This window comes from Harmonia axyridis, chromosome 1 (genome assembly GCF_914767665.1).
Source record: "Harmonia axyridis chromosome 1, icHarAxyr1.1, whole genome shotgun sequence".
Lineage (NCBI taxonomy): Eukaryota > Metazoa > Arthropoda > Insecta > Coleoptera > Coccinellidae > Harmonia > Harmonia axyridis.
The window spans coordinates 28,747,871-28,759,598 of record NC_059501.1 but is presented as its reverse complement, the minus strand read 5'-3'; the positions used below and the strand labels follow the sequence as shown (position 1 = coordinate 28,759,598).

Here is an 11,728-nt window from a genome sequence, read left to right as displayed (position 1 = left end):
GGCATATTCTATATGAAATATTCTAATTTGAAGGCTGTTGTAGTCTTACTTTTTTCATTGATATCTTTTTCCACATGGAGATCAGTTTATTTTACCCATTTCCAAGTTTTTTTACAGAGGACGCAACCTGCCCTTGAATCGTAAATACTTGATCATAGATAAATTAAAATATCCATAGAGAAATGAATTATTTGTCTATGAAAATATCTGTGTTCGAGATTGCTGCAAATGGTAGTCTACTTGTATTATTGACCTCTAACAAGATATTCCTATTATAATCGATTCCACATAAATAGGAAAACGATAACAATGTTGTCCAGAGCCCTATTGTCAGGTAACTCGATTTTTCAACCAAAAATGAATGGAAATCGGTTTTACGAGGACAACGTGATTATCTAATACCGCCTTAATAACTCGTGTCATTTATGTAATCATGATCCTGATTTTTCCATTTTATTACTTCAGGTCAAAATGCTCGATCTCTTGTCTTCTTAGGAGCAAGAGCTTCAGGTACATCTGCCAGCACAGCTGTAGCATCTCAAACACCAGAAGGTAATCTACCTGAATGGAGAAGACCTGTAAGTTGAAATTTTCACCTTTCGCAATATAATATTGTAATTTTATTTCTATTACATTATTAGGTTCGTGGTGAACCTGGTAAAGTTCGTATGGGATTCATCCCGGAAGAATGGTTCCAATTATTTTATAAAAAAACTGGAGTCACTGGACCTTATACTTTGGGTGTCACATTTTCCACTTACTTACTGAGCAAAGAAATTTTTGTATGTGAACATGAATATTATAATGGAATTTCTCTAGCTATTATGTGCGTTGTTGGAGTGAAAATGTTGGGACCTAAATTAGCTGCATATTTGGATAAAGAAATTGATGTGAGTAAATTTAGAACTACCTTTGTGTTTTAATCCAAGCCTGAAGTATATGTATTTATGTTAATGCTACAGGCCTACGAAAACATGTGGGAATCAAGTCGTCAAGAGTATAAAGATTCAATCAGTAACTGCATTGAAGGAGAAAAGAAAAGTCAGAAGAGTATGGAAGCTCAAGAATTACTACTTCAAGCTAAAAGGGAAAATGTTGCCCTTCAACTAGAAGCTGATTATCGAAGGAGGCTCATGGTTGCTTATAATGATGTCAAAAGAAGACTAGATTACCAAGTTGAAAAGCTCAATATTGAAAAGAGAGTCACACAGAAGAACTTGGTTGAATGGGTGGTTGCTAAAGTAGAATCCTCCATTACACCTGATCAGGATAAACAGAATATTGATAAGTGCATTTCAGATTTGGCTGCTATGGCTAAAGCCTAGAATATGCTTTAATTATAAGTGTACAGTACTGTCATATTGAAAATTTGGAAGAATTCCATTTAAATATATGTATGAAGAAACCTGGTTATTCAATTTCGCTATTTTTTTACTCACTCCAAAATGTGAAATTAAAATTTCAGGAGAGAGTTTGAAAACATTTTTATCTTGGTAGGTTCCACAAGTTGAAAATAAACTAATAATTAATTTGTTAACTGTCTAAGAATAGTGGGAATAAAGGATAGTCCTTCATTTAAACAATCCTAAAAGGAAAAGTACCTATCTTACTGCTATAAAGGTGCTCACTCATTTAGGCAATAGAAGCATTTTTTTCTGCTGAAAAATTTAACCTCTAGAAATTTTCTTGTTCCTTTGGTACCTTGACCATTGATTTTATTATATTACTTCTGAATATTCACGTAAATGCAACAATATTATGTATGTCCATATTTATCTCTTTTCATTTTACTGCCAACGTTCAACTAAATAAGAAGAGATATGATAACATAAATTTTATGATTTGGAATGCCTATCAGCAATCAGATTCCGAAAAAAATATATTGAACTTACTTGTTTTTATATCAATGACAAATAGTAACTATTCAATTGATACAATAATGTTACAGGGTTCAACAAAATACTTCTGAATAGATGTAATAGAAAATTTCTCTTCAACATATTTATTTTATTTAAGCAGAGAGGCGATCAGTAATATCAGAGAAGAGAAAAATATTTTTTTTTTAAATAAATTTTTATGATTCCTTGTTCTTATAATCATAATTACAATTGTCAGATTCCAAATAGGGCCAGTTCGTCAGAAACAATAGGCATACACTGAAATCCTTAATGAATATAGGGTAAATGCACTGGTTCTCGACCAGTTAACAGAAACATCGATTTCGAGCACGATTTTTTCACACATAAACTTATCAAATTTTAATGGTGTTGGTGTTCATCAATTCTTTGGCGAGTTTTAAATGATTTGTCATCTAATTTTAAGCGTTCTTTCCGCATTTAACCTTTGAAATGTGAAAACTTATAGAAAATCTCAATAACCTCGGTTCTCGACCACGCCGCAGAGTTCTCGACCATTTTTGTGTTAGTTTTCGACCACTAATAATAGTGGCCGCTCCACTTAAAAATTTTATAAAATACTTTAGAGCGTGATGAGTGATTAGTTATTACTTTCGTACCGTACCATCGACATCACTACCTATCACTCAGATGGGTTTCAGATGAGGTAATCAAGTAAGAAATACTCGGAACGTAAAAAAAAATTATTTTGCAAAAGTTTCCACTTTCTATAAATATTTCAAAATAACAACTCATACAACATTATTTGGTTATTTTGCTCTTAATATCTATTAAGAAACTAATGATTAAATAAAATATAAAACACCGACCACCAGTGGTCGTGAATTAAGTATAATCAAATTGGTTCTCGACCGCGAATAAATAAAGGGTAGAAATAAGTGTTTCAACGTTAATTCGGTGGTCGCAAACTAATATTCACAAAGTAGATATATAAATGAATCAAGGTATCGAAAAAAAACGAAAATGATCCAACAGAAATATATCAGTTGAATTGAACAATTATTGAAGTAACATATTGGTTCTCGACCACTTTGGTCGAGAAATAGAAGATGCAAATTTTCCAATACCAGTTCGCGACCGCCGAATATTAAACAAAAAAATATACATTTATTTGCTTTTTGATTGAAATACACTCGAAAATATATCTTATAGTTGATATGGAACAAAATATACACAAATAATTCATTTAAAATAAGAAATAATTACTATTTTCTGGTCATATATCACAAAGCACTTTTCTAAGAGAGGACGAGAAAGAACCCTTTTCTATGATAGACGATTATAAACTAATTTTTAGCGCGAAAACTCTGACCTATACCACTACTATGCAAACTATCTTGGAAGGGTAGAATGGTCGAGAACACGTACCGCGAAAATATTTTGCACTACATGATATATTTTTATTATTATTTCATCTCAAATCACGGAATGGTCGAGAACCAGTGCCGGTCGGCTAACCAGTGCATTTACCCTATTTCATTAAGTAAATTTAAAAGTTATCAATAATATATTACAAATCTAATTATCACAGATAAAAATATTCACTTTTTATATAAGTGGATCTAGGATATTGTTGAAATCATTCAGCATCATTTTGACTTTCAAAGTCATTATTTTTCATCCAATCTTCAACTTGAAGTTTCCCAGGTTTCGACTCGAATAAACTCATATCCAAGCAATTATCATCCTCCCAAATCTGATCGAAATTTTCCACGTCCCAATTTTTAAAATCAAAATCTTCATGATCGAGAAAATCATGGACATTATTTTTTTCATAATGATTGAATAGATCCACATCATTGAAATCGATTTCCGAATCAAAGGCAGCTCTTGCATTAGCCAAGTGTACAATATTAAGCTCTGGATCATCCATTTCATCAATTGCCATCAACCATTCATACATTCTTTCTTCTGGTTCTTTGGTACTATAACTTTTCAATAGCACATCTTGACGGAATATTTCTCCAAATAAATTTGAAAAGTAAATCGAAACATCTGAAACAAATTTTTCATGTAATTTTTGTTTTGAACTATCATCTTTGAATTCCATAAAATTTCTAGCAATGAGTTTAAAATCAACATTATTATAACATCACTCATGAGATAGATAGCATGAATGCAGTGAGCAAAATCATTTCAGTTAATTTTAAATTAATAAGTTAATTATAAAATTTGATTATCATGCTGTTAGAAGAGCGATATATCGAACCTACCTTATAGATAGATAGCATGAATGCAGTGAGCAAAATCATTTCAGTTAATTTTAAATTAATAAGTTAATTATAAAATTTGATTATCATGCTGTTAGAAGAGCAATATATCGAACCTACCTTCATTATGAGGTACCATTTGAACCCCTGTTATTGGATAGTTAAGTCTTTTCTCAATATTAGGAATGACTGGTAAGCTTTTTAGTGACCTGCATTGATCCAATGTTTCTTCCAAGGTTTTTAAGTTATAAGGTAGAGTATAGGGGGACTCAGTTCCAAACAAAACAGCTTCATTTGAATGCTGACCAAATAAAGTTACAAGTTTTGTATATGCCCCCTGAAAGCAGTTGATAAAACATGGAGGATACCTCAAATTATGATTAATGTAATCATTAACGGAAGATCCTCTTATGTCATAAATGAAAAAAGCATGCTTAGAGGATAAGTAAACTTCATTTGAAATAAACTGCTTACTCTTATTAAGAGCAAAATCCAAGAGTATGTCACAATGTTCTAACTTTATTTCAATTTCATGTGGCACATCTTTACATCTATTATCTAATACTTTTATTTGTTTTTCTGTCATGATCATCAACATATTTTCTGTCAAATAATTCATCTTTAAAAGCCTAGGAGAAGAAAGAAAAAATAATTCTTCCATGCTATATGATGAAATAACTTTTTGCTCCTTCAAATCAAATAATTTCAATTTTGCTTTTGTGTCAGCAAAAGCAAGCTCTGTTCCATTCAGGTGATTCAAGCTTTCATTTAGATATCCAATATCACATTTTAATTTCAAATTAATTTTTATTTGCCATTCATCATCAAGATCGATGAAATACATATTATTTTGTCCTCTTATTATAAAACTATTTGAATGTGTCTGGTTCATTGTTTTCAAACTTCTAATAGGATCTGGACATGACCACTGCAAAATAATTTTTTCTTTAGGTTTCGTTGTTTTACAAATTTCTGAAATAGCAATGAAAAAATTTTTGTATTTATTTAGAACATCAACATATTTTATGTCTAAAAATTAATATAGGATATATTACTTACCTAAGTTATTATCAACATTAGGCTTCATTAAACATAATTCGTTATTATAATGAAACTTCTCTAGCACTCCACAGGAATAAGGTATATTAAATCCATAATTAATTTCTTCTTTAACATCATCATTTATATAATTTATCAAATACTCTGGTAAGACAGCATAATTCTTAAAATCTTGGTCAAATAATTCATTTTTCATTCTTTCTAATTCTCTTTTGGCTTGATATGTTTTTTTATTTCCTGAGGAATATTGGAAAAATTGTTTCAATTTAAGTTCATCCGTTTTTCTTGAAGGTGCTTCAATAGGATACGGATATCCAACCGTGATGGGTAATCCACATGTATTTGTTACCTTACTATAAAAGCTCTGAAAAAACAATTGTATTTTTCTTAAACTCGCTACTATTTCACATACATCACTACTTACCTCACTTCCATCCAGGATAAGATCATGAGTAAGATCTTTATGATTACAACCCTTCAATAGCTCCATAATCCAGCAAGATGCATAAGCAACAAATTTCAAATAAAATGTTTCGAAACGAAACTTACGAAAGTAATCATTCAGGCAAATATTGGTTATTTGAAATAATTTGAATTTTGGTACGTGCAATTCACAGATGAAACCAAATTTAGGGTTAAATCATAGAATACTAAGAATTCGGCAATTTTTTACTTTTCACTTTTTTGGTATTTTTTTCGTTCTATTTATGTAATTGAGTCATAGATACAATATGTTGTTGCAGAAAGCCAAATTATTTCCTAAGATGCATTATTATTATTATTGTTCTATACTCAAAGTTCACGACAAGAGCGTAGAAATAGGGGATACTGGGGGTAATTACACGGTGTCCCTAAATTGGAGATACAAATGAAAATAACAGATTTCCGGATCATTTTAAGAAAAAAAGTCCTATAACATGAGTCCCCAAACATTTTGTTTTGAGATACATGTGTTAAAGCTTGTTTTTCTCTCGTATAACCTTCCCTTTACAAGATATTTAATTTGAATTGGCCTCTGAGGAATTGGCCATAGATATTCCAGTTTAAAGTTTTCACCATTTGATATGCTCATTTTGAATGCAAATCTACAGAGTGATATTTTTTCTGGAAGGATGCCTGCTTCCTTCCTCCAAAACTATATTTTGGTGAATGGCTGTTAGTTTAGAAAAATGTAGAAAAAAACTCTGGTCCAGTACTAAACTTTTTGGTTTGTTATAGTTTTGTCGTATCTGCTATCGATTTCGAGAAAAAAATCTCTAGTAATCCTCAGGAAAATCCAAATTATTATAAAGATCCAGCTAGTAAACTCTAATGAATGCATTAATTATAAGTTTTAGTATTTATTTACCCAATCTGTAGCGAAGATTAAAGAATATTTGATAAACTGTACGACACACAAGAAACAACCTGTATATTGAAAGCAAAGCGTTTGTGGGCTCATATTCATGAAACTTTTTTTCTCAAAATTATCCAGGTAATTTCTCATTTTCCTTTGTAACTCTAATTTGAGAACACCCAGTATAAGGTAAGAACAACCGAATTAGTAACAAAAAAATTATTTCGAGTAATTTGGTTCAAACTTCTTTTTCTAACATTACAGATATGAATAAAAGTTGTCGTCAAAAATGTTTTTTTCGATTATCCCCCACCAAAAAAAAAAAAACTACGCCTTTGGTTCACAAAAGTCGAGAGAAATGTCAAATCTAAACGATGTATGCGCCATCTGAAACAGACCGCGATCCCTCGAAATCAAGTAGGTATAAATCTGAAAAATCTCCCGTTTTGTCTGAAAGTTTTACAGGTATAAGTAGACTCACCAGGTTTTCTATGCATCTCATCATTTCCCCATTAGCTATATTTAAGATGTCTAAAGACATGGTGAATGCACTCGTCAAATTTTGAATGCAATGACATTCGACCAAATTGAAAATATTAGTTTTAGTTCGTGGCGGCGCCGCAATATCATACTTGTCATTTCGATCTTTTTTTCGTTGTTTTTGATTGGATACATTAATTAAAACCCGATACTGACCAATCAAAAGCGACGTGTAACCGAGTATGATCGTGCAAAGTCGTTAAACAAAACACGAAAAGTTTACTGGAATGAATTCAAATATTTGTAATAGAGAGAGTTTATTCGTTTATTGGTATTTCAATTACAAGAATTACTTCCATAGATCATAACTATAATGAAAGATATACATATAGGTACATAATGGCACAAAACTCGTAAATAATAAATAACTAGAATCTTAATTTGTTGATAGCGCTACCTACAGTTGACACATGGGCGCCCGCAGAAATTTTTCTCAGGGGGGGCAAAATGAAAATTGTTGAAAAACGATAAGGCGTCCATGATTGTCGTAGGCGATATTAGTATTCCGTTTCTTTCTATTTCTGCATTTATATTCATAAGTGAACGGAATGAAATAATTATTATAATTACTAATAAATAAAGAAAAATTAACGAGTAATAACGAAATAAAAAATATATACATATATGCTCGATAAAACTATGTTTATAAAAATAATAAAAGAATAATATTAAATCTTGAAATATACACTTAATGACGCAAACAATAAAGTTTAAAACATGATACTAAAATATGATTCAAAATAACACAGAATTGATCCAGAATGTAAACACAATAAATAAGTATATAAACAAAGTTAACAAATCATAAATTGCAAAAAAGAACTCATAAAAACAATATTAATTCTGAAGACAAAATACTTAATCGCTATACAACAGAGTACGCATATTTTATTCTCAACTAAAATTTAATTCTGCGCTGAAACTACGCTCTATAGTAGAAGTAGTACATGGAAATGTAAGGAGAAGAATAAGGCATTGTTTGATAGCGAGGGAAAATTTACATTGTCCGATAAGATCTTCAATTTTTATGTTATCATCCATTTGTGATTTAGATAAATACTCATTCCAAATGTTCAATTCACTTTCTAAATTTACAATGTGTTATACATATTGCAGACCTTAGAAGCGAAATATTCAATATCTAGTAATTTTGAATTCTTCGACAAAAAATTGAACAAAGAAAAAAGTATTACATGTTCTTTCGAAAATCTCGTTTCAAGGGCTGAAATCAAATGATCTAAATATGGGATGAATATAGATTTTTTTGAAGTAATCTTCAGCTGAATCTGCTTCATAATTAGATCTGTACATTTGTCTACCGCGAATTCGTGGTTTTCCAATCTCTATATTGAGACTCTGAGCAATAGATGATGCTTTGGAAAAATTTTCTGTAAAGCATGCATCGTCTGAGCGATTTTCCACATATTTCTATAATTAAATTTATATGACGGTGAAAATCTACAAAATTAATAGAAACACCTTTTAGTGTATTTGCTATTGGTTCCAATATATTTGAATATATACTTACTACCATTAAGCATTCACAAAAGTGAAAGAGTTTATTGCAGCCCATAACTGAGCAGCTCTTTTTGTTGATGAAGAATTCATTGAAATTTCTCCAGATTTTATAGCAATAAAGGTTTTAATATAGTATTGAAGTTTTCAGTGAAAACTCCCAAAGATTTATATTTAGCTGACCAACGAGTTTCTCAAAACAAAGGAATATTTGGAATAAGATTTCTTCTTAAGGTACTCTCTCGAAAAAAGACTATATATATACTATACAGGGTGAGTCTTTGACTTGTACATATATTTTAACCGAAGGTTCTTGAGGTCAAAAGAAACACTTTTTTAATTTACCATTTTTTCCGATTCGGCCCTGTTAAAAAGATATAGCCATTTTAAATTTTCAAAATGAGCTAATTCACCCCTGAAAACCGGAACACTGAAGTTTTCTCAAGCATAAGATATACCTCTTGAACCTTGGAAATGAGCTACTAAATTAGAAAAACCATCATAAACTCACGTTTAACATTCCATTTGTTGAACAAAGTAGTGTTTATAATCAAATAAATGAGTTATTCCAATTTCGTTGACGCTAAAGATTAAATATTCTTCTCTTGATTTCTATTTCATTTTCGATAATTATAACGAATTGAGCTCGCTACCACCCATATTAGCTCTGATACTCATATCCATTCATTCATTATATTTCATTTATATGATATATAAATACTATATATAGTAATGGTGCCAATGCTATTACGAATCTCAGTTATTTTACTGATGTCATTTATTACTAAATTTAACCTATGGGAGGCACAACGGAAATAATTTGCTTTCTTGTACTTGTCTCTTATGATATTTTGAACCCTGAGAATTTCGGCGGCCATTGTTGAGCATCCATCACAACCTTGTGCTACAAGTTTGTCCAAATTCAAACCAACCGTTGAATGAATGGATCTCTAAATCTTCATCTCCAGCGTCTACTCTGAATTTCAAAAGTTCACTAAAATTTCCAGAGTTCTTGTTGCTCTCTCGTATAGGCCTATCTTGAGTTCCGCAAAAAACTATTGTTTTTATAATCTGTAAATTTTTTTTCTATTTTCTCCAATACTTTTTTTCTTACCTTCATCTATTAAAGACAATAGGAGAGAATATATAAGATGTATTTAAAAAAAAAAATTGACACGCATGGATTACTTTCGGTTCCACGATTTTTCTTCACCCAACAAGTGCTCAACGCGCCTAAAAAAGTTTTCAATTCAAAAAATACCTCTGCCGATTATGGATATGTGTATAGTATATTATGTTTATATGTATAGTAATTCCATTGAAAACCGGAAAATTGTTGTGAATCCATTACTTTCCTTTTTTCCTTGCCCTTTGGATTGAGAAAGTAATATTGAGGGTGTTGTGCTGAAAAATGAGGTAATCAAAATCTCAGGGGGGGCCATGGCCCCCCTGGCCCCCTCCTGCGGGCGCCCATGAGTTGACATAACGAAGCTTAACTAATATTCTCAAAATTGGCAAAACAAAAGCTAATCAGTTCATACACCTGGTTTTTGGACATCTTAGCTATATTTCATGTTGCAAGAAATAGTTTTTTTTATATTTGATGAAGGAGAATTTTGACCTTCATCATTATAAATTTAATCCTCCAACTTTGCGGCATAAAACTAACATTATAAATATTAAATTGGAGTTTCAATGAGAAAAAATTGATAACAATATAATATTATTATTAGCGATGTCCAGTCTCTCTAGTTTATCCAGCCTTTCGTCTCTGTCGGATGAAGAAATAAATATTAGAAATATACCGGACAGAAAAGACTTCTGGAACGATTTAGAAGAAAATGAATTTAGATCGAGATTCAAGTTCAATAAACCACGTATTCTTCACATTTTAAGTAAAATAGGACACCTTATTGAACCTGATACTAGGCGTTCCAAAGCAATAGATGCTAGAACACAGGTACTTATCGCCTTAAGGTTTTATGCAACAGGCTCTTTCCAAGCAGTTCTTGGAGATTTGGTGGGCTGTGATAAGGCAACAGTGTGCCGAATTCTACAAAGAGTTACTAAAGCAATTGCTAGCTTAGCTCCTGGAGAAATAATGATGCCAAACGGACAAGAATGTCACCAAGTAGCACAAGAATTTCATGAAATTGCCGGTTTCCCAAGGGTGTTGGGGATTATAGATTGTACTCATGTGAAAATTAATTCACCAGGCGGACGTTTAGCAGAAAGTTTCAGATGCCAAAAAGGTTATTTTTCAATAAACGTCCAAATTGTATCTGACTCTAGATTAAAAATAAGGAATATAATTGTACGTTGGCCAGGATCCGTCCATGACAGCACGATTTTTAATAATTCACCATTATGTGCTCAGTTAGAAAGTGGTAGATATGGAAACTTTTATCTTCTTGGTAATAGTGGATATTTTTGCAAGAGATTTCTACTAACTCCATTCCTGAGTCCTTCCACCACTGCAGAGGAAAATTTCAATAAAAGCCACGTAAAAACCAGAAATACTGTCAAGAGATGCATAGGAGTATGGAAGCGTAGATTTCCTTGCATACAAAAAGGTATCACTTTAAAAAAAATGGACACAATACTAAATGTTATTATGGCTACTGCAGTTCTTCACAATATGGCAATTGAATTCGAAGAAGAATTCCTTGACATCGACTTGGATGATGATGAACTTGTTAATATGGTACCTCACGGACCTCAAAATTTTTCAGAGAGGACAGCTTTGGTCAAGAGCATTTTCTAATTCATAATCTTTTGTTAATGAAATGATGGCTTCTGGCGTTGGAAGTAATTTGTATGTAGTTAATGACCCATCTAGATGTTGATGAAGAGGGTATCAATAGTTCATCGAACCACCTCATTCCTCATTACAAGTCAGGAATTATTATGATAGTGTATATTCTAATAGATGGAAAACTAGAAGTGGACCAATGGCATGGCCACTTTCACCTCTTGACCTAACACTATTTGACATTATTTCTGAAGTCAGAGAACAATTAAGATGATTAATAAACAAGGTATGTGAAGAAAAACGGATTAATTTATTTTATAAATGAATCGTAATGTAATTCAAAAATTGGTTCTTAATTTGATCAGAATAGTCAACAAATGTAAAGCAGCTGAAGACGATA

The 11,728-nt window shown here is 31.5% G+C and overlaps 3 protein-coding genes across 3 annotated transcripts; 2 read left to right on the top strand and 1 right to left on the bottom strand.

Annotated features, from left to right (window-relative positions):
- The first annotated feature begins 173 nt into the window (after positions 1-173).
- LOC123684623 (ATP synthase subunit b, mitochondrial-like) lies at positions 174-1,405 on the top strand. The gene is made up of 4 exons (XM_045623944.1): positions 174-334; positions 466-578; positions 642-890; positions 963-1,405. The coding sequence occupies exons 1-4, from the start codon at positions 310-312 to the stop codon at positions 1,323-1,325; spliced, it is 750 nt and encodes a 249-aa protein (XP_045479900.1). The 5' UTR covers positions 174-309; the 3' UTR covers positions 1,326-1,405.
- Positions 1,406-3,267: 1,862 nt separating this feature from the next.
- On the bottom strand, positions 3,268-5,874 carry LOC123684612. The gene is made up of 4 exons (XM_045623935.1): positions 5,610-5,874; positions 5,186-5,549; positions 4,247-5,098; positions 3,268-3,911 (listed from the first exon to the last, which is right to left on the bottom strand). Exons 1-4 carry the CDS (start codon positions 5,673-5,675, stop codon positions 3,496-3,498), a joined length of 1,698 nt encoding a protein of 565 aa, XP_045479891.1. The 5' UTR covers positions 5,676-5,874; the 3' UTR covers positions 3,268-3,495.
- A 4,437-nt stretch (positions 5,875-10,311) lies between these two features.
- LOC123680456 (putative nuclease HARBI1) lies at positions 10,312-11,492 on the top strand. The gene has a single exon (XM_045618368.1). The coding sequence runs from the start codon at positions 10,312-10,314 to the stop codon at positions 11,338-11,340; it is 1,029 nt and encodes a 342-aa protein (XP_045474324.1). The 3' UTR covers positions 11,341-11,492.
- The last annotated feature ends 236 nt before the right edge of the window (positions 11,493-11,728 follow it).

Excerpts from the sequence above, each read along its gene's own strand:
- LOC123684623 (XM_045623944.1), top strand. The coding sequence starts at position 310 with ATGTTGTCCAGAGCCCTATTGTCAG. Across the intron at positions 579-641 it reads TACCTGAATGGAGAAGACCT|GTTCGTGGTGAACCTGGTAA; the intron begins GTAAGTTGAAAT and ends TTACATTATTAG. Across the intron at positions 891-962 it reads ATTTGGATAAAGAAATTGAT|GCCTACGAAAACATGTGGGA; the intron begins GTGAGTAAATTT and ends TTAATGCTACAG.
- LOC123684612 (XM_045623935.1), bottom strand. The coding sequence starts at position 5,675 with ATGGAGCTATTGAAGGGTTGTAATCATAAAGATCTTACTCATGATCTT. Across the intron at positions 5,550-5,609 it reads TTATCCTGGATGGAAGTGAG|AGCTTTTATAGTAAGGTAAC; the intron begins GTAAGTAGTGAT and ends TTGTTTTTTCAG. Across the intron at positions 5,099-5,185 it reads TAATGTTGATAATAACTTAG|AAATTTGTAAAACAACGAAA; the intron begins GTAAGTAATATA and ends TTGCTATTTCAG.
- LOC123680456 (XM_045618368.1), top strand. The coding sequence starts at position 10,312 with ATGTCCAGTCTCTCTAGTTTATCCAGCCTTTCGTCTCTGTCGGATGAA.